General features: G+C 43.9%; 1 protein-coding gene across 1 annotated transcript in view; it reads right to left on the bottom strand.

Annotated features, from left to right (window-relative positions):
* PSTPIP1 (proline-serine-threonine phosphatase interacting protein 1) overlaps positions 1–20,785 on the bottom strand; it is a gene marked incomplete at both ends in the record, with an annotated part of 53,680 nt that extends 32,895 nt beyond the window's left edge. The window contains 2 exons of the mRNA XM_082005393.1: positions 1,936–2,036; positions 20,753–20,785. Of these exons, the coding sequence (XP_081861519.1) occupies positions 1,936–2,036; positions 20,753–20,785 (134 nt within the window). The remainder of the gene's footprint in view (positions 1–1,935; positions 2,037–20,752) is intronic.
* Positions 20,786–21,100: the final 315 nt, after the last annotated feature.

The following is a 21,100-nucleotide window of genomic DNA, read 5'->3' as shown; positions in this document are numbered from 1 at the left end:
CTGACACTATCTTTTCACATCTCGGTGCTGCCTTTCCCACGTTCCGGTACTCTTGCACACAGCTTCTAGGTTTCCCTGCAGCCGTCAAGAGCTGGCACGTATTTTGTGTTTTAAATCTGGGGCTTTGTTCTGGAAGACAACTGCTTTCTCACTCCCCGACCACTTAGGCCCTCCTCTGGACCTGGCAGGGGTATTTGTGAGCAAAAGTAACTGATCTGGGTGGAAAACTGCTAAAGTTGTTAGAGTGGCCAGGGCAGTTGGTTTCAGGACTTAGGGCAGCTGCTGCAGGAGTCCTTGTTGAAATTCTGGCATGAAGCCTGTGATACGGGCAGCCTCTAGGAACCGAGATTCATCCCATGCTTTGATCTCCTCCTAGGTCATTCCCATGAATGACATGAGGACAAGCTGAAACAAACACCTCCCAGAAATAAACTGGAAATAATACCTTCTTTCTGCAACTCAGTGCCCGCTATCTTTTCCCCTTTTCCTCCTCCCCCCGCGTGCACGTACAGCCGCGAGCACACGCACGTATGCAGGCTCACTGGAATGTTTTGGGGGTGTGCAAAAGTTCATGGAAACATTTGTTCTCGCAGCTTTCAGATCTGCAAAATGACTGTATGTGTATTTTTTCTTCTTTGTGGAAAGTCCTTTGTGCCTCCACTACAAACCAGGAAGAACCTTATCCTGCAACTTGCAGAAACCTCTCTGACATGTTTTGGAAAGAAACACGAGCGTATATAACAGCAGATGCATGCTGCAGTGTAGAGCCTGCCTGAAGCCTGCGATGTGATTCTGATCTCTGTAAGTTATGAGTCACGAAGGAGCTACTTTAAACAGTTAAAGCTAAGCTACCATCAGACAGATGTGACTTCAGGATTGAGTGACATGCGGCAATAAAATATGCTTCCACTGGTGGTCAACAAAAACAATTTAAATAGTTTCAGATTTTGATGGGAGACTCTTCACACTCTGTGAAATAGTCAACTGTCAGTCTGACAGCTCACATCCCCTTGAAGGTCCCAGTGCTTGAAAAGTAGCCTTCAGAAAACCAACCTACAACCAGAAAACTAGATGGGGACCGCATGGGAAGAAAAAGCAGGCTGTGACTGAGGAAGGCAGAGCAACATTCATAAGGAGACAGTTCTGAGATGAACTGCTCTAGGATTATCTGCTGAATATATAGTCTGCGTTGTGAGGTCTCTCCCACAGGTCATGCATGAGCGTGTATGTGCCTCATGCTACATGTTGAAACTTGAAACCCAACCACTTAAAAACAGAACCAAATTTCAGATTTTTTTTCTTCTAAGTCAGAAGTACAAAAATGAATGGCAAAGGAGTTGGAGCAGCTGTGTAATATGTATTTTCTCACCCACAAAAGTGTCAGCTGTCCATAGCTGCTGTTTAGGGACCTGCAAAAAAGTATGTGAAGGACGGATATTGTTATTCAGTCTACTTAGTAAGGTCGGCAAACAATGTCTTGGGTGTCTGGGAAAGGCTTTTGTTAACATCTTACGTAGCTTTGTCTCTACTTGAAAAATGGCCCATTTTTGGTATTTGCAGGAAACTGAAACAGTGCCTGTGGCAACAGCATGTTTAAAGAGAAAGAAAAATGCTCCCTGTAAAAGGGGAAACTTGGTAATGCTACTTGTTGTGGATGTATGTGCTACTGTGTGACCCTGGACCAGTAACTACCTGAGTCTTAATGGAGCTCTGGATTTCTGATTCTTTGATCCGTTTCTTCTCAAATCTTTGACATTTCTATTTGTTTTCTGCCTTCACAAATGACATCCAAAGGATAGGATTCAAGTCACTCGTGCTTTTCTACATAAACTAGTATCACTACCAAATTCAGAAACAGCCTATTATTCCTTTCCAGAGGCCAAACAGGAGAGAAAATGGAGCCTCTTCACATTTTTTTCACTCTTATTTTCTTACCTCTGCTTGAGCAAATCCTCCACATCTTTGCACATCTTCCTCCCATCCAACAGCCGCTGTACAAGCACCTCGTAGCCAGTGTGTAAGGTGAACTCCTTGCACTGAAGACAGAAAGATAAACAGTTGAGCTGATTTATGCACATAGTTCGCAGGTTTACCAGGCACCTACTGTCAGTCATACGGAGCAAATTAACTTTCTGGAAAATCCAAACAGACCTTTAAATTTTCCCAGAGCAATGGCAGCTGGGGCAGGGCTAAAGGCGCAGGTATGGGCGAGGTTTCTCCAAAATGAAAATCTGTTAAAGTTTTGATTTAAATCAGGTTTGTTTTTTAATGCTGAAAAAGCGAAGTGGGTTGCAAATTTTGCTGTGTGGAAATTTAGCTGTCTTTTTGGAGATGTCACGTTTAGCATTGGGTGTGGGATCTTTGCAGAGCAGAGATGTATACTAGCTCTTAAAACCAACAGCTCCTCTTCCCATATGTTTCCAAAAAAAATGGTCAGAGTCAACTTGCTGCCACAGGACTCTCAGTAAGATGGTGACCTGCGGTCTCGATGTGAGTGGAGAAGTGAAGGAATTTTGGTCATGGAGCTGGGTGGAGTTTTCTGCCCCAAAGCCAGGGCTCTTATCTCCTACCAGGGCCCCGCACTCTGCACGACTCAGGGCCATGTTCCCTGGCAGTGGTCTAGGACTGCAGATCCCTCCCCATCTCACAAGTCCATGTGTCAGGTTTATCCCTATCCACGTGATCCATCAGAGCACACTCCCATGCATCTCAGACAAAAATATCTGCATAATCAGAAGAAAAACAATTAGTTTTGCACTTCTTTCATCTTTTTCCCAACTTACAGATCGTACTGCGTCAATGGTAAATGAGTCGCAACGAAGTCAGTGCTGTTGAGGAAATGCTGAGAGCCCAGAAAGGGAAGGGAATAAAGTTGCGACGTGCTCTGAGTGTGGCACTGAGAGATGATTTCTGTGTTCTACTCTTGGTCCTTCCACTGACTCCCAGCAGGATCAAGACAAGCCATTTTTACTCTGAGAGCCCCGGTTAACCAGTACATAGTGATAATGTTATTGAAAACGTAGTGGTGAGTGTTATCTGACCTTATGTTATAGCATTATGGTAAAATCACAGACTGTGTAACTATAAAGAGAATGAGTATGGTCTTTCCCTCAGGCAGTTTATGTACAGTACAAGCTCTTGTATACGAACTGAACACAGTTTATACATCTATCCACTGTCCCCAAAGCAGTTATCATTTAATAAATGCCTTTATTGCTTTCCACTATGACTGTGAAGATGACCACTGTTAAGGTGTGGGACTCAGCAAGGATCCTCTGGCAAGCAACTGTTGGATACTTGAGCGTGTGGCTCAAGGGCTTCTGTGCAGATTTGCAGACCTGGGAGCGTGGGGTTTTTTTTACTTTTTTCTTCTTCAGGAGCAAGGATAATTTTCTGCAGACAATCTTTGTACACCTACAGGTTGTAGTAACATTTCCAGTGCTACAATTTCTTGACGGCAGTAATTCCATCTTCCGTAATGGACATTCTTATCGTGAGCAGTGGGGAGAAAAGACAGACAGTAGGCTAATGGTTCACAAGAGACACAGACAAATGCTTCTGCCAGCAAAGTGTCTGCACTATAGAGCCAGGCAAGATAATAACATAGATAAAAGAAGATGGAGAGAGTGCAATGGATCCACTGTTACCACTGTTGGTTGCAGTCACACGAAAATGATAGGATTACACATGCTGATCTGATGCGTATGGTCACCTCTTAAGAAACAGCATCTCAAAAACCAAACATCAGTTTTCTTAATGTTTCCAAGGGCAAGTTACACACATCCCAGGGAGGGATCCTGCTGTGAAATAAATGAAAAGAAGCCAGCTTTCGCCATTCGTAGAGGAAAGTAGGAAAGGTTCTTGATAATACCCTGGCAATGGACAGTCACTTCCCCCTCTCCCTTTTTTTTGAGGACATCTCAATGGCAGAAAGCAACGCTGATGTAAAAAAACGCACATAAATTGCTCCCTCTGCCTGGCAGAAACCACTCTGATCAGATGCCCCACAACCAACTCACAGCCTAAAAATTTTGATTGCATACTTCCAGTTGCAATTAAATACATCCCATAGCTGTGTACGCAGCTTCCTCGTCCCAGAAATGCTGCCCAGAGTTAAGTGAAAATATCATATGGGTTTGTATCACCCCAGCGGTCAGGCACACTGCCACAGGCAGCAAACGGAGTGATACACACGCTGTAAAGTTACTCTGCCATTTCTGTTCAACAGATCTCTTTGTTTAGTAAATGCTAAAATTCACTTAGCGTCTTCCCCCACCTCCTTTAAACTGGTGCCGTTGCTATAATGAAAGGATGGCAAATTCTGTACCTCTGGGAGAACCACTTATTAAATTCCCTAAATGGAGAATGCAGCACCAACTTATCAACCCAAAGCCACTCACACAAACACAACAGTGTGCCGGGCGTCAGCCTGCTGACCAGTGACCCTCTAGGGGCCTGACAAAACCACCCGACAGACTTGACTCAGCCATTTGGGCATCTTGCTCTGAGCCATAAAAATGGTTGGAGCTCTGCAAAAAGGCTTGTCTCCAGGACATGCACCGGCATCTTTACTGGCACTAATGCAAAGGGAAGAGGTTAGTGCTGCTCCCCACTGCTCACGACAGATTCTGTGCCCCAGTTTTTTGCCTTCCTGCTTCCTTGCTTCAATGAATTTAGAAATGCAAGAGTCAGAGTTTGCTCATTATAACTATAGGAATATTTTAGCCCTTTAATGCATGTAGAAAGATACCTGTTTAAATGTGAAATCTGTAATAGCACTTGCACATTCCTAGATGACAGGCTTTCTACCAAGCAGGGTATGGGAGTAGTGTTCTCACCGTTCATTCTGCGCGCGTGTGTATGCCAAGTGCAAGCAGCCAGTGCCTTCCTCAACAGTTTTGCGTCCTGGCTGTTGCCTGCTAACACAAGTAAGACTTGAACTTGTTAAAAATGGAGCCGCTGCAGCCGCACCTGAAGGACAGCTGGAATCTCCTCAGATGGATGCATCCGTTCCCGCCTGCTAGATTTCGTCTGGGGTTTGTCCCTGTCACAAACTAACCCTTGTAGAGGGAACTGGCTCCAGCTAAATATAAGTCTAAAAAGGACTTCCTACCACAGGCACTCATTTAATCTTTCTTCATTTCCGGGGGCATCCATCTCAAAATGCGCTTTATTGTCCTCAATGTGTGTTCCTGAAGAATGTGGAGGCCATATATCAGAAACCACAGCATCTGAAGTCTAAACCAGGGCTGCCTCAGCCTCCCAGGCAGCAGATCTGGCTGCAGCCTAAGTAGCGTGTGCCACTAGCATGTCCCAGGCTAGAGCAAGGAGGAAGAGGAAACGTACCCAAGTGACAGCCCAGGTTTAGACAAGTTTAAGCTGCTAAGGACGTTCATCCTGCAACGTTGCTTCTTAATTTCCAACCACAATGTAGCCATAAATCATTTAGGCCTAAGTTTACTTGCACAAATATTTCCCTTTCATTTCAACAGCTCTTTTTCTTCTTTAAACGCGTTGTACAACTGCATCCTTTCTCAGCCTTTTCCTGAATCCACACAAACCTCCTCTGCCCTTTCCTAGGATACTGCTTTTTTCATGCCCTTGATTCCTGTGTGTTCTTATAGTACCTGCTCAAGGCTGAATAAATCCCTGGTGGACAAGGATGATGCTCTACTACTCCAGTAAAGTCTAACTGATGCTTTGTACCATGGCATTAATGTCTGCTCTCTAAGAAACACTTCCGATAGACCAGTGGATTGTATTTGCCTTCTTCCATTGTCAAATCATGCCAGTGGCACCTAGTTGACCTACGAGCTATTGATACACCTGCTATTTTGTCCTCTCCTGCAATTTTGCTTAGCGAGGTCCCAAAGTGTATTGGACCTTTTTGCTACTGGTTTCTTACTCTCATTTTGCACTTTGAAACATTCATTTTACCTGCTGTTACCCCAGGCTTGAAGGCTATCAGATACCTCCTGTACAATATTTCATTCTACCTATTTGTTTCAACAACGGCTATTTCCAGCCCATTCTTAATGTCTTATGCCAGTATCTGCAATGAATATATTGAATAAAATCAATCCTGAGACTGGGTCTCAAGATCCCTTCCTCAAGCTCAGGCATTTCCATTTCGGCACAAGCCACCAGCATCTCCCCGAGCACGGGGTCTTTGCCCACTTTACAGTTCTTCTTCTCTGGCTGTGTTCGTTCAGAGTCCTGTTTTGGTTTTCTTCTCTAGTTTTTTAAGAATTTCCTGTGTAGCACCATAACAGACCCCCTATTTTCTTTGACAAGACAATCAAGACAGCAAAGTTGTTTCACACTAAAAAACTAACTAGCCCTGATAAACTGTGTTGCCTTTATCCTATTTTCCATCTACCATTTTGTCTTACAATTAGCATTTGCATCAAATTGTTTTGTAAATGCTGTTGCAATTCTCAGCGAGTGCTTGGACACCTCTCAGCTGGGGCTTTGTAATGATTACAAGAACTAATGAATAGTCAAAGTAGGGTTTTTTTTAAATGAAATTAGAAAAAATGCTTTAATTGAATAATAAATGTATTCATTAAACGTGTAAAACGTAATTTGTTTATAACAAAATCTAGGTAGTTGCTTGGAAGAGGGTGATTTGAGTCACCACCAGAAGTTTGTCTCATTGCCAAGAAAGTGATTCCACTTAGTCAAAGCGTGTGCAACTGTGAAAGAGGATTTACTCATTGTTATTCTAATAAAAAGGATTAGTTAATCTGTGTTGTCCAGCAGACCTATAATCACTCGTAAGAAAGTGCTTGACAAAGGGATTTCAGTGTTGCGGGCAGATTGACATTGTCCCAAGATTCTTCACATGTGTGTTGGCGTCTGTCCCGGAGCCTGGGGTTTTTCTTCTCATGGGGAGAATCACAGCTAATGGAGAGGCAGAATCTCCTCTCCTCGTCTCGTCTACAGAAGTTGCTTCCCTCCAGTGCAACGGGCAAGACTGTTCCTCCAGAGATGAGAGAAATGTGAAGGGGAGTATATGACTGGAAAACACAAATTTTATGCTCTAGTTTAACTGGAATAGCTTTTCCCGGAATACTTGAAAGGAGGCATGGAGGACTGCAAGCAGAGGTGAAAGGGTACGCTTTCTTCGTTCCATTTCATTTTTCCTCTGCGCCTTAGCGATGCTGCTCCCTCACGTTAGCATTCTACTAAAGAGATAGATGCCTTGGGACTGCGCCTTTCCGTCTGGTAGAAGTTTCTCCATAGGCAGTCACACCGGTAAACTTCCAGAGCTAATTGTGGGAGGGATTGTTCACGGCTGGCTCTGAGCTGGTTTCTGCAGCCATGAGGGACAGGCTCTGAGGATTTTGGTTTGCTAACAAAGGCTGTAAGCGGGAAGGCCGATGGTGTCAGTTCCCTGCCCAGAGGGCAGAAAATTCAGTACGACAATAGCTGGGGGCTGACATAGTTTCTTCTTACCTCCTGGTAGCACAAAGCTGAGTAACCTTGTGTTAAGTCTTGTGTCTTTCACTAGTTGAGAATAAGCCTTACAGCACATCTCTTCCCTGAGCCTTGTGCTGCTGGGTGCTCAGAGGGTACTGCAAGGCTTTCTGAAGAGCAAGCGTCTACGTTTTGAAGTCACACGAGTACTGTTGGAATAATATCAAGTAGGAAAGACTAAAATGCTTTACTTGTTACTGAAGCATGGTTTTGGTAAATAGCTGTTGCAACGGACTGAACGGAAGCGAAAATATCCAGGCTTCTGTGCAAAGCGCTTGCTAAATTGTACGCCCTTGCATGTCCAGCTACTAATATTCAGAAGGGGATGTGAATTGATCGAGTCATTGCGGTTGCGTTGTAGGAACCGTGGGCTCTTCTTGTGACTTGTTTTCTTGGAGCATTTTGTAGAGGTAGTTTACATACCGCAATTCATACTTCTACTTGCTCCTGCAGGGTAAACTGGCTTGTCAGCAGCTTTGCAGCTGAAGTCGTATGTCCTGTTCGGTAAGTGCCACTGCAGCTCCACCTCAGCCTGCTGCATTGCTCAGGGGAGCTGCAGTTCTGCCTGTCAGCAAAAAAGGCCTCTTCCCCAGTGCCTCCAGAGCCTGCCCACAGCCTGCTGACCTGCTTCTTGCAAGGAACCGGTTCCCGGGTGGTACCCAGGGAGAGCAGCCCCCGGGATGCAGCATGGGAAGAAGGGCCAGGAAAGCGCTAACTACGTCGCAGACACTGGGTGCATTGCTTGGTACGTGGCAGGATAGCACTGAGCTACCGTGGTGATAAAGTTCTTATCAAAATCTGCACGTTAACTGGTTTGCACGTCTAAGGCGGGCCTGGCTGCAAGCGGTAGTGGTACAAGCGCTGACAGTTATAGCGTAGCTATCAGGTGTTCTTTTAGCCTAATGATCCTTCATTTAGGAATGACTTGAAATGTATTATCTGCAAATATTAAAAAGATCTTTTTAAAAAGCCACTTTCTCTTAAGTTTGAAAATATTTAGCTACAAAAGTACATTCCTTGTCTTTGTTCTTAATGGTATTTTCCTCAGGCTTTTATCAGAAGTATTATCGAGGTGGGGTTTGGGCTGAAGATGATAAATGTTGCTAACAACTCACCTAAATAAAGTGTTCATACGTATTTTCAAAAGGGAAAAAAACTGAAACTGAATCTGTTATAGGTATCTTTGGGATTAAAATCAAACCTTTTTTGCATCATAGCTTATCTTGTTTAATTAAGGTAAGCTCTTGACAATCTTAGACAAGTTACAATCTTAGTAAAACAAAAACTTAAGATTCATTTTTCCAGGTTCAAAAATGGAATAACTACTGGTGTGAGGAGGAAATTTAGAGAGAACAGGGGATAGTGAGTTTTGAACAAGCATCACTCTGCCATCTTTTTCAACTGTCAGAAAGAAATCCTTTCTATCCACAGTTGTGTCACCTATGATATCTCAGTCGTGGATTGAAAGTAAGTTGTTCTGACTGAGTTATATCAATGGATTATATCATTGCATCACGCCACTGTGTACTGGCACTGCTTAAAAGGAGCGTTTCTAGATCTTGATCTCTTGATCTGCTAGTCTCCTTGTCAAGTGCTCTGTCAAGGGCTTAGTGTTTACTGTAGGTGAGCAGCAAACAGATTTAATAGCCAACAGTCAAACATGATTTATACCTCAAAGTACATTTGACTGGGCTGGATATTTTCTATCATGTCATGGTCTTTCACTGTAATTAAATCACTTCCTTTATGTTTATTCCCCCCACCCCTCTCCAGGATAATTTAAAATTTCTAGTATTTCTAGGAATATATCCACATGATACCAAGTGTTTTAGGAAGTTTACTGCTCTTTTTCTGCGCCACTCAAGCTATCCTGAAATAAGCAGTGAAATAAAACGGCATAGCAGTAAGCACCACTAATTTGTGTATCTGACAACCAAGTGACTGTTTAAATCCCCGCTCCAGCTCAGCTGTGATACTGAGGAGGGGTGCCTGGGCCTTACGTGGCCCTGGTGCAATAAGAAGCAGTTAGGTATTGCTTCCCATTGCATGAGATGCTGCCCTAGTTCTGCTATACACCTGTACGACATGAAAGAGCCTTTTTCCAAAACAAAACCCAAGGTTTTCAGCCTGACCCTCTGCCGCCTTGTCCTGGAAATGTGTTAGCAGCTGAAAACCCAGCTGTGCAACCTAATGAATAGGTGAGCACATAAATGGGGAAGGTCATCGGTGTCCAGAACAGAAGGGCACTGCAGCAGAAGCCTCTAACCGAAACAGCCTCCTCTGCTATGAGTGTGGTATGAGTCCTTTTCTACAAATTTTCGTGTCGTAAGAAACTGGTTAATGAGTTTAAAAGCCTACGCCCATGCCACATACTGCTGTACCATGCAAGAGCTCCTTTTTCTTACTGGCTGGAACTGGTTGGAATGGATGGGAATGCAATGGTTGCTTGTGCCTTCCAGGATTGAACTGACTTCACAATTTACACGAACTTAAAAAAACAGTACTTTTTTTTATATGATTTTTCCACATAAGCAGAAAAAAGCAAGGAAGAGTAAGAGGGCTGGAGCTGGCTGTATAACATTTCTGTCATTTCTTGTACATGCACTCTTTGCACATTAGAAATGTAAATGTTTGCTAAGGATGTAGGTGGCTATCTTTGGACTTTTCTGTGATAATTTCAGGAGTTGACTCGAGCATTTTCAACATGAGGCTTAGTTTGCAATTTCACTGCAGCCTGTTGCCTAAATCTGCGATGCGGTACTTTTCATGGGGAGCAAGCAGTATTTATTGACAGACATAGCATGCATGTGAACCTCGAATGGGACCTTCAAAAATCGGGAGGAAAAAACCATTGCATCTGTAGCATTCCAGTTGGTATGCTGCTAGGTTTCTGTCTCGGGCTTCCTCTTGTAATGAGGTAGGCTAGAAAAGTTCAAATGAAAGCAGAGGTTCTCATCAGACTTAAATTCTGCAGCAGCTAGGATATTCAGAAATAAATTGAAATCGAGATTTCACAAACTTCACAATAGCATTGCAAAACTGGTCACATTGAGCAAACCAGTAGCTTCCCAGTGGTCTGTTGCTCTCTATGACATTGCAGGCTTTCTCCGAGAAGGAAACGGTTGTTTTAGAGTTCTGCTGACGGGAGGAATTTGCTCCTCAGCTTCCTCAGCCCTCACCCTCCTCACTGGCGTCCTGGACTGCTCATGTGTTATGTATTAGGCGTACTTACAGTCACGGCATGTTTTTTGGCTCTCTTCATGTTTTAATAAGCATAGCTACAAAGTGACGGCTGCACAAAAGCCTTCTTAACTTTTGCAGGTGATTTGTTGCCTGGCAAACTAATGGCACGCAGGGAACAGACTTGCAAAGTCTCAATTCCAGTCCAATAAAAGGACTCTGCTTGTGCTTATTACCTCCATTTTAGCTTCTCTTCTTAATACTTTAATTAAATAATATTCTGAGAATGCACAGCATTTCCTAGGGAAAAAAAACTGTGGCTTAATTTTTGCTCTCTTTGTAAGAGTGCAAGATTCTGTGGCGGTTTTGTTTTGTTCTGTTCTTCTTTGTATAGCAGTGTTTTTACATCTCATAACATGATCAATCAAAAAATCAGTCCTCCAGACTTTAGCCAGAGGGCTGGAGAACGTGACAGCGATCTCTGAACTTTCAGCTTCTTTCAAACTTTACATGGAAGCAGCTTTGCCTTTTGGAAGGCAGAAACAGAGCTTCAGAGACATGCCACGGTATCACCACCTTTCAGCTGCCCATCTGCCCATTCCTCACAATGCTTCGATTCAGGAACCTTCCACAAAGGGCACAAGCAAAGTCAGGAAATGGAAACCCTGTGCCATCCTTTTTCACAAGAACACCTTCTTCGCACTGAGTAGAAGAGCATCTCTTAATTTTGAGATGCTGTCATTTATTGTTTTATTCCAAGTGTCTTGTATTGTAAAGCAGCCAGGGAAAACAATGCACCCTCTCGTGGATTGCACATATTCTACCAGGTCGAGATCATGCTTTTATTTGCCCGTTTCCACTAGTTTTCACTGCCTTCAGCCTTGACCTGAATTTCCTGCAGGTGGGGGTCTCGGGATGTTTCTGACCGCCTTCAGGACGTGCCGTGCTCCTGCTTGCCCCTGATGCTTCTGTGCTAGGAAAACGAGAAAGGAGCCAGCAGCCAGATGTGCATCAGAAGAAAAAGTATGAAAAAAAGCTAGGAATCCATCCAGGAAATTCAGATATAACAAACTTCTGGAACACCTTTGTGATGGGGACAGTGAGAAATGGGACAGGAGGAAGAAAATCCCTCGCTAGTTTTAAATCAGAGCTTGATGTGGCTGTATGACACAGGTTTGCAGTGGCGGCATTCCTTTATATTTTCTCCGTGGGATGACTTCAGACAACACCTAAATCCACAAAGTAAGGCGGCTTCTTCCTGGGAGCCAACAGAGAGGCCTGATGTGAGCACTTGCACCTGCCTTTCATAAGGCACAGCACTGTTTTGCCATGGTGCCTTCCAGAGTCCGACAGATAAACGTGTCAATGGTGAAATCTAATGTTGCTTCAGTCTCTTATTGAATAATATTAGCTACACGAGAGAAACTGGAAGTAAAATAAGGAGAAATAGAATCTTAAAAGTATAGGATACTTCTGTTTTTATACAAAATAATGGTCAGAGTTCATTTTTGTTTCTATTCCTCTTTGGTTTCATCCGCTTCCAGGTCTCTTCTCTTTTAGAAGACCTCCGCTCCTCAAGCAAACACTGTGGGCTCAGTCCCAGACTGCTGTGAGCAGAGCAACATGAAACGATCCTGACTTGCTCAGGACAGAGACAATTGTTCAGAAGGTCATACAGAACCACGGGAACCAGCCCTGCTTAGCTGGTACGCTAATTCATTAAAAAATTACATGTCTATCTTCTCCCTGTCTTATAAAACTTAGAATTCTTTCCTCTTGGTCCTGAAAAAGGCACTAAATGCAACATACTGCTGCACCCATGCTCTCTGCTTCCCCTGCAAGATGAGCCAGGCATTTTGTTGGTGGTCTTTCCTGGCACATAGGGAAGGGTGAAGCTTCAGGAAACCTTCCCAGAGTCTTGCTGTACAAGGGGAATGAATTAAAGATTTAGCACATTTCTTAGGGAGGATTATTCCGATAGCTACATATAACCATTTCCATTTTACAACAGAACTTCACCACCTAAATAATAATTTTTAACATATCCTGTTACTCAATATGATGCAACATATGCTAACACTCCGTTAGTATGGACAAAGTCCTGGGGAATTGTGCAATCCCGCAGAAGAAAATCAACTTTAGGCTTTTATAAATTCGTGAAAAGGAGTTTCACTTAAGTAAAGTCAAGCAGTTTGTCCAGGTGGGACAACCGTGCCACCGTGCATTTCCTTCCGGGAGGCATTTTGCTGTGTTTGCTCCTGCTTGCATAAATTTCTCTCCTGCCTTATACAAAAATAATTAAAAATAGATTAATTAGGGGGTTTTTAGGAATTGCTGAATCAATGAATCAGTTTAGCTGGATGTACCCCCTTTCTGCTGCAAGCTCCCAGGGTGTAGAGAATGGGCAAGATTTCTATAAGTGGGTGCACACTAAGGGATTGCACCAGCACAGCTACTTTTGAATCCTTTGAGCTGTTAAAACTGTTGCCTCAGCCTGACTGTCATGCACAGCGTGCCCCGTTCGCTCGAAACTACCTCGTCTTTTAACCAGCAAGAATACAATTCTTATTCTACTCACAAAGAGCCTCAGCATTAGCTGCCCTAGAAGTGTTTTATGTTCTCATGAGCTTCTCTTGTACGAAATGAACTGCTATCACTTCTAGAGCAGGGTGGGAAATAGTTTTGCTGCCCTGCAAATTTATACGGGGTTTTTAAAGTCCACATTTCACCTCTTGATGACAACAACAGCAGCAAAAAAACAATGAAACAAAAAATTCACATTGATATAAAGAAGAAACTTGCTCTGAATCAGGCAGATCTGATTGAGACATCCCACTGCCTGAGCTAGCACACTATCCACCATCTGCTGTCTATATAGGAAGAGGAATTTTATTTTAATCTCTCCTTTCTCTAGCTGTCTTGCTTGCGGAGGAATGGACTGGAGCAGAGGGAAGGCATGCCTGGACTCCAGGCTGCAGGTAAGGTAGACTGTGGGCAATGAAAGCTCCAGCTCCTGTTCCAGACTACATCTTCCCTTGCAGAGCTCCCAGCACCCCAGGGGGATGGTTTTTATGAGTTTGGTCTCTTCTTCCCCTCTTTGGTTAGAAATTTCATCTTAAACTTCCGTCTCCAGAGGAAGCCTTCACCAGATGTGAACTTTTTCATCAAAACCCAGCTTTATCTTCCAAACCAGCTCCCCTACTTCCAGTAAAACCGTGTTTTCCCAGAAAAAAAAGGTTGTGTCAAAAACACGATTCCTAACCAAATGTGTGGCTGGGGTCTTTCAATGGCAGGTGCCTCCTTTCCTTCTGGTGCTCTTGGGCATTTCCATCCTGCTGAGCAGCAGCCCCCAGGGCTATTCATCAGTCCTGACTTGTTAATAGCCCTTCAGTAATTACAGCACCTATTGCAAATGGCATGAAGGGATGAGACTCAGACCTCAGTGTTGTTGACCACCTATTTTCTTTTTTCCTTTGCCCCCACCCTTTATTTTTTGGTTTTCTTTCCTTCTAGGAATTAATTAGGCTGGGACAAATTGAGAGCAGCAGCAAATAGCATCTTGTTTTGAAAAGTTATTACTTTAAAGAAAAAAAAAGTTTGTTTATTTCTTTACTCTGAGTGGAACAGCAGAAGCTCATATCTCTAAGCTAGCCCGAGCTGGTCACTTTTCATTTAATTCTCAAGACTAAGAGTAAATAACTTTTGCCTTTCATTTCAAGCAAAAATCAGGTTGCACCAAGAGTGTTTTGCCAAGAGCTATGGAACTTTTCAACTTCTCCATCTTGTTCAGTGGTGTTTTTCCACCACTTTGAAGAAGTACTAAACTCCATTTACAGTAAGCGAGCAATTCTTTGGGGAACGGAAAAGCTGTTGGGATCTAGATGCATATTTTCAACTTTTTTTTTTCCTTAACCTTGACACCCTGAGCAAAGCTGAATGATCCCTGTGCAGAGGCGTGCACCCCAGCCCTCTCCTCGTCCCAGCCTCAAATCCTCAAATTCTTACTGAACAACACAGTGAACTTTGTACGTTATTGAACTGTGGCTGCTGAGAAACGTTTTATTACAAAACCTAGATTAAACAAGTGTTTTCTGTGCCATCTGCCAGACAGAATCTACCTTGCTGCAGTATGGCATGAAAACAAAATCAGAAAAAAGGTCTTTTTGAGATAAAAGGAGCTGAAGAATAACAACAACAAAAAAATCATCTGTTTACGAAGCAGCCTAATTTTCCTTCCACACAAGTATGCAATGAGTGTAACTGGATTGAAATTCAGAGACTTCCAGTGTGCCTGCAAAGCGACGTGAGGGCAGCGTCCCCAGTCAGTGACTGTAAATTTTAAAGAAAGAGAAGCGGTGCAGCTCTGCGCTGCTGCATTGCGGGAGTGCAAGCCTTGTGGGAGGAAAGGGATGGGTCATGAATCACCCAGTCCTGCAGGAAAAGAAGTGTTGAAATGAGATTCTCGGGGAGAATCTGTTGTGGGAGGAGAGGCTGAGAGCTGGGATTGCTCAGCCTGCAGAAGAGATGGCTCAACGTGTGTAAATACCTGGTGGGAGGCAGGAGGGGAGACAGAGATGGGACTTCCCAGTGGTACCCAGTGACAGGGCAAGAGGCAGTGGGCACAAATTGAAATACAAGCCGTCCTGTTTAAGCATAGGAAAGTTTTTTGCTGTAAGGGTGGTGAGACACTGCAACAGTTTGCCTGGAGAGGTTGTGGAGTCTCCATCTGTGGAGATACTTGAAACATGGTGCTGGGCAAGCTGCTGTAGCCGGCCCCGCGCCGAGCAGGGGGTTGGCCGGACGATCTCCAGAGGCCCCTTCCAACCTCAGCTATTCTCTGACTCTACCTGCTGCTTTAGCAAACCAGAGGACACCCTCTTTGGTCTTTGCGTGAAGTGCTGTTACAGATCCACAGATCCGTTTCAAGCCGCGTGCGACAAACGCTCGTTTAACTCTCGGTGGTGTTCATTAGACGTGTCTGTGTACGTGCGGGTGAAAAGAGAGTTGATGACTCACCTATTCCATATTTAAAATGCATACTTATGGCACAGTCAAAAGTTGGTGTAAGTAAGAATCCTCTGTTTCTCTGAGCCCAAGCAAAACCAAACAGCTTTTGCAGAGCAGGACGGATGAAAACAAACCAGTTATAACTGTGTAAAAATATAAACAAAATGGTCACAGTGACTTTGTCAAAACATCAGTTTAAGCAGTCAAAAACCCTCAATAAGGCACTCAGTTGCAGCATGGTCATCAGAAAATTTTAATAAAATGCAATTACTTAACTCTCTATTTCAATCGCTGACCTAAAATGACCTGTCCGTAAATCCATTAATCTACCTGGTCTGGAAAGCCTTCTGCAGCCTTAGGACCAGCCCACTGTGTTTAAACCTCCCCCAGATACTCCTCTTCCTCATAGAGAAGGTGCTTAGCCTGATGTGCCACATGCAGGCCACAACTGAGCATATAACCAAAAGTTGCAGACATAAAACTCTAGTCCTTCCATTTGAGCTCATCACGAAGGAAATGAACCGCCCCGAATATGCTGTACCTGGTTCCTCAGACACCCTCCTAGGTGCTATTTTATGAGGACGGGAGATGGAAGTAGTCATTGAGGTGGTTGCCTCCCTATCGATACCTGTGCTTGGAGTGTTAGTTCATTTGAGCTTCACGCTAGCTGTTGTGCTCTAGTGTGATTTGTGAAGCACCAGTGTTTCCATAGCCACAAGAACTAATTGGGTTTTCTACTTGTGATTTCCTGTGGTTTCAATGACTGTTGTGAGATTGCACGCCCCTTCACGGGTGCGTCTCATTGCCCCGGTGAGCTAAGCGTCCTTCCCAGACGGGCCGGGGGAATGTAGGAAAAAATTACATGGAAGAAAAGAATAGAGCAGCCTCTTTCGTGGCGATGAAGTTGACCTGACAACAAACACAGCCATCGGCTGGACAATCGGTTCAACTTTTCCGAGCTGGTTCCCGCTTTATTCCCCATTTCCGCACACATCCACCAGTGATGACTTGCCCTGAATGTAAGCAGGGCCACAGCCACACATCCACCTCTAGTCACACGTTCTGTGGTCTGGAGAGATGCAGTAGGTACCGACACCAGAGCCTGGCCTGTCTGTGTACCAGTGTGCCGTGAGATTATTTATTTTCATTTCCCCTGTGTCAGTAGGTACAGGCACAACTGACACAATCCAATTCAAATGAAACTTGATGGGGAACCGCTTGCAAAGCTGAGGTGCTAGCACGAAGGGCTTGGCAGCCACGTCCTTCCCTGCCCGAGCTCGGGCCGTGCCTCGGGCGCAGGGGCTGGCAGGAGCCCTCACCAGCCCCGGTTCCTCCCTCCCGACAAACCTGCCCGGTCTCACTTCCTCCTCATAGACCCGCTTCAAAACAACGGGCCCTGCAAAACCTAACCTCTACAGGAAAGCAGGCTAGCTCCTGGTATAAAAAAGACTTCCTTTTTTGAGTAAAACAGTTGATACTGTATTTCTTCAGTATATTGCCTAGTAAGTTTAGAAGATAGTTTTACTGTGACTTTTATAATCATCTCTGCACTCTTGTACCACAGTTAAGAGTCTCATTAGAAGTTAAAGTATTTATGAAACTAATTGCATGTTTTCTGGAATACATGATAATACACCATTGTGTGAAAAAGCTACAGTAACAGTTGAGAGGTTCACCTACGAAGTCAACTTCGCATTCAACCTGATGTAGACTATAGCCTGATCTCAAAACAAGAAAGATTAAGAAAGCATCTTTGTAACAGGCTCTGCTCTTTATCTTAAGGACTTCCATGGTTCCCACTGCTGTAGCGGGAACCAGCTTTAATCACTGTACTGTGATTGCTGATGGCAATCACCGGTACTGCTTAGCTAGGAGTGTGGTAATGAGAAGTCCCCGGCCGTGCAGGGAGGCAAACCTTGTTATCTCATGTTCAAGCTCACTCACGCTTTTAAATCTGAGCTGTGAGAATCCACAAGCCCTGAGCTCATCCCACAGCTGAGAACGAACAAGCTCTTCAAACTTTAAGTTTGTTTGTTTGGTTTTTTTTTAAATCCTAAGCACCTTAGGAGCCCATGACACATTTTTGGAATTGACTTGGCCGCTTGAGTTTGATTCAAAGCTGCCCGAGGGAATAGATTTTCTCCCACTCAACTCTGGGCACTTTGGAGCCTGCCCCAAAACCAAATGCCTCCTTTGAAAGTCTTCCTCATTCCCCCTTCCCAGGTGAGTAAGGCAAAGGCAGTAAGCACCTACCTACCTCTTGGCCTGAAATAGCTGTGTTTCACAAGGTTGCAACTGGAGCGTTGAGCAGCACGTTGGAGAAAAACAAAATAGAAGGAAAAGCCGATGACAAGAATTTCAGAGGAAAAGCAAACGATGAGTACAAGAACATAGAGTGAGACTAAGAAGGAGACTCAGTATTTGTGACAGAAGGGGAAAGATTTTCTTGTTAGTGGTTTTTTTGTCACGGAACAAAATCATGTTGCTCAGATCTCTGCCTATTAACACAACCCTGCTAACATGAAACTCATCTGGTATCGCAGACGTACTCCCCATTAACACGGGAATTTACCTACCTGTCTCGAGAAGTCAGGCAACATCTGTAACTTTTGTACAGCAGCCCAGCAGAATATTAATCCATCAGCAACTGCCCTGCACTGGCTATCAAAATCGATTCGTATTTTCATCTCACTCATATTTTCCAAAAAATATTATCAGAAGATAAAAAACTTCTTCTAACTTCTTCATTTTAGTGAAGCCTTTGAGCAACTTTGCCTTAAACCATTATGGAGTGTGTGAAGGATATAAAACCAAAAACTGTAATTAAAAAATAAACTGGTTTTAGCCCAGGCCATAATGCAAAGAAAATAAATTTTAAAAAAGCACAAGTGTGAAACTCTTAGTACAGTAATATCACTGATGCATTTAATAAGGGAAAAGAGGGATTAAACCTTATACCAGTTATAAGCAACAGTTTGCATTTTCCTGAAAGAGGGCACACCCTGTTCTTACAAAGTTTGGGAAACTTTGGGGAGGAATGAATGGTGCTCTTTCTCTGCTAGTTGGGGAAGATCTGCTGCCTTTAGGGTTTCTTTACATATTTTACACTGCAATAAGTACTAAAGAAACTTCTGCCTGTCCAGTTTACTGATGGCAAGAGCAGGGAGTCGTTGCTTAGGGGATACCTCGTCAGGGTGAATTAGAGGGGGGGGCTGCGGCGGTGTCCTTAGGCGGGACAGGGATCTGTATTGAGTGATCAACTATGGTGCAAATATACTTTTTTGTTTGTTTTTAATTATAAAACCGGTTTCCATTCATGGTACAAATCGAATAAAGGAGATAATTGCTCACTGAAGCAAACTGCGCAAATACATTTCCCTCTCACTAATGGGCATAACAGAACCTTATGGATGCAAAAATAATTGCTGATCTTGTGATTTCGGGGGCAAGCTGTACGCTTTTGCCACATTGTGCAATATCCTGTAAGTTTTCATTTTAAAAGACTTACTGTTGCATAGCTAAAACTACCATCCTGCAAACAGATATATTTCTGCCCTGTTAATCACACTTGGCAACACGATGTTTCCAGCCAAACATTATTAAAAACAAAGATGCTTTCCTTTACAGAAGGTGCTAGCTTCAAAGCTAAGCACGGATTATAGTCGTGTTAACGTGACTGAGAGAGAATTTTAGGGAAGAAGAGCCACAAAGAACCGGCCCGGCCAGATTGTCAACTGGCGTTAATCACCCGAACCCTACTCCAGCCTGCGGAGTACACCTGATTTAGTCTCGCTAAAGACCAAGACCTTGAAAAGCAAATATACCAAATGTACCAGTTCTAAAAGTCAGATGGCACATTTTCAAAGGAAGCCCAGAAGATGCAAAAGCTGAAGCTCCCAGGGTAGCACTGGCTTGCAGCTGTGTCCTGCCCGGTGCATTGGACTATGCAGTTAGTAGCTGCATAAAAGAGGAGGCACGGAGAATCTCGTGTAGGTGTGGTCAGGCACAGTTAGAGTTAGCATCAAAATTAACTTTTTTATTTCCTCATTACATTTGTTTTTTTTTTTAACCGTTCAAATGTGGTGCCGGAGTGGGTGCGGGGAGGGTTTCCTGGAAGTGCCGGGAGGAAGGTGGTTCACGGAAACGAGTTCTTGCATCTGCCCATCTATTTCATACCAAGAGAGGGTTTATCCTGAAGGGCGGGGAGGTAGAAAGAAAGCACAAGCAGCAAATAGGCTGTGAAGGAGTTGTTCTACTTGGCCTGATAGGAACATGGCAGGAAGAATTCGTATGCCTTCACGTCTTCCTTTAAGTCAATCCTAGAAGTTGGAAAGATAATTACCCAGGCAAGAGGCAACCATGTAACATCCTCTTTACCCAATTTTGCAATGTTAGAATTTTGTTGTTGGGGTACATTTTCTTCCTTAAAACTTCCACTCCAGAAGCAATTACGAGAGAACTACCCTTGAGAGAGAAATTACTAGGGTCTTTTTACCTTGCAACTGCAGAAAGAGCTTGCAAACAAGACACCAGAAGTTTTTTCAACCAAAAGTCAAATAACAAGAATGGAGCGTATCTACTTGTTTCAGGATTCACTGTTTTTAAGCCAGTCGTGAGCGTTCGAGCTTAGTTCTCGCGTGCCGCTGCTAGTTCTTTCTACCTGCGCTGCTGTACGACTCCTGGGTGCCTACATGCCTCGTGCGTGCCCTTCTGTCCCTAAAAGCAGGCATGGACTCTGTAGGTGGCTGAGCAATAGCCTTTGGCACGCAGCCGGCTGGCTTTGCTCTACAAGTGAGTGCTCTTGGGACTATGAGATGGACAAACTCGCATCCCTTTCAAAAGCGGTTTCTGGACCTAGCGCAGGAACTGGGAATGTCAGTCCTTTTATGTGGACTGGATATATTCTTTACCATGCGTCCTTCTGTTTTTTGCTTGGAGACAAATTTGGTTTTTTACTAAACTAAATTTAGAACACAGAACAGGACTAAATTAGTTTTAAACTGTATATAGAACCAAGCTGTATTTTAAAAGATTTTTACATACGGATATATTGAATATAGGAAACATGTAAGAAATGCTCACTTACCCAAAATGCATCTTTAAACTGCAGCTGTGTCATTATTATCGCGCTGTGGAGGGGGAGGAATCCTTCAGCAAGTTTGTTCTCGGACGAGAGCAGCGGCAGCCACAGCACGGAGCCTTGTTGCTGTACCCCAGCCGAAGCAGAAAGCGAAGCACATCCGCCGACCTGTCTCTTCTGAAGTCAAGCCGGTGAAAAATAGCATTGGGCAGTTGCAGGCAGCTCAGCGTAATGACCTCTGGCTGTGGAGGGACAGAGGGGAAAAAAAGCTCTTGCTCACACACAGAGACATGCATGCACTCAGCACCCTAACCCCAAACCTGTTTCTCTTCTGGTAAACAGTTAATATTGAAA

This window comes from Phaethon aethereus (assembly GCF_964289735.1).
Source record: "Phaethon aethereus genome assembly, chromosome: 12".
In the NCBI taxonomy this organism is placed as follows: domain Eukaryota; kingdom Metazoa; phylum Chordata; class Aves; order Phaethontiformes; family Phaethontidae; genus Phaethon; species Phaethon aethereus.
Note: the sequence above shows the minus strand (reverse complement) of the source record. Positions and strands in the feature narration are given on the sequence as shown.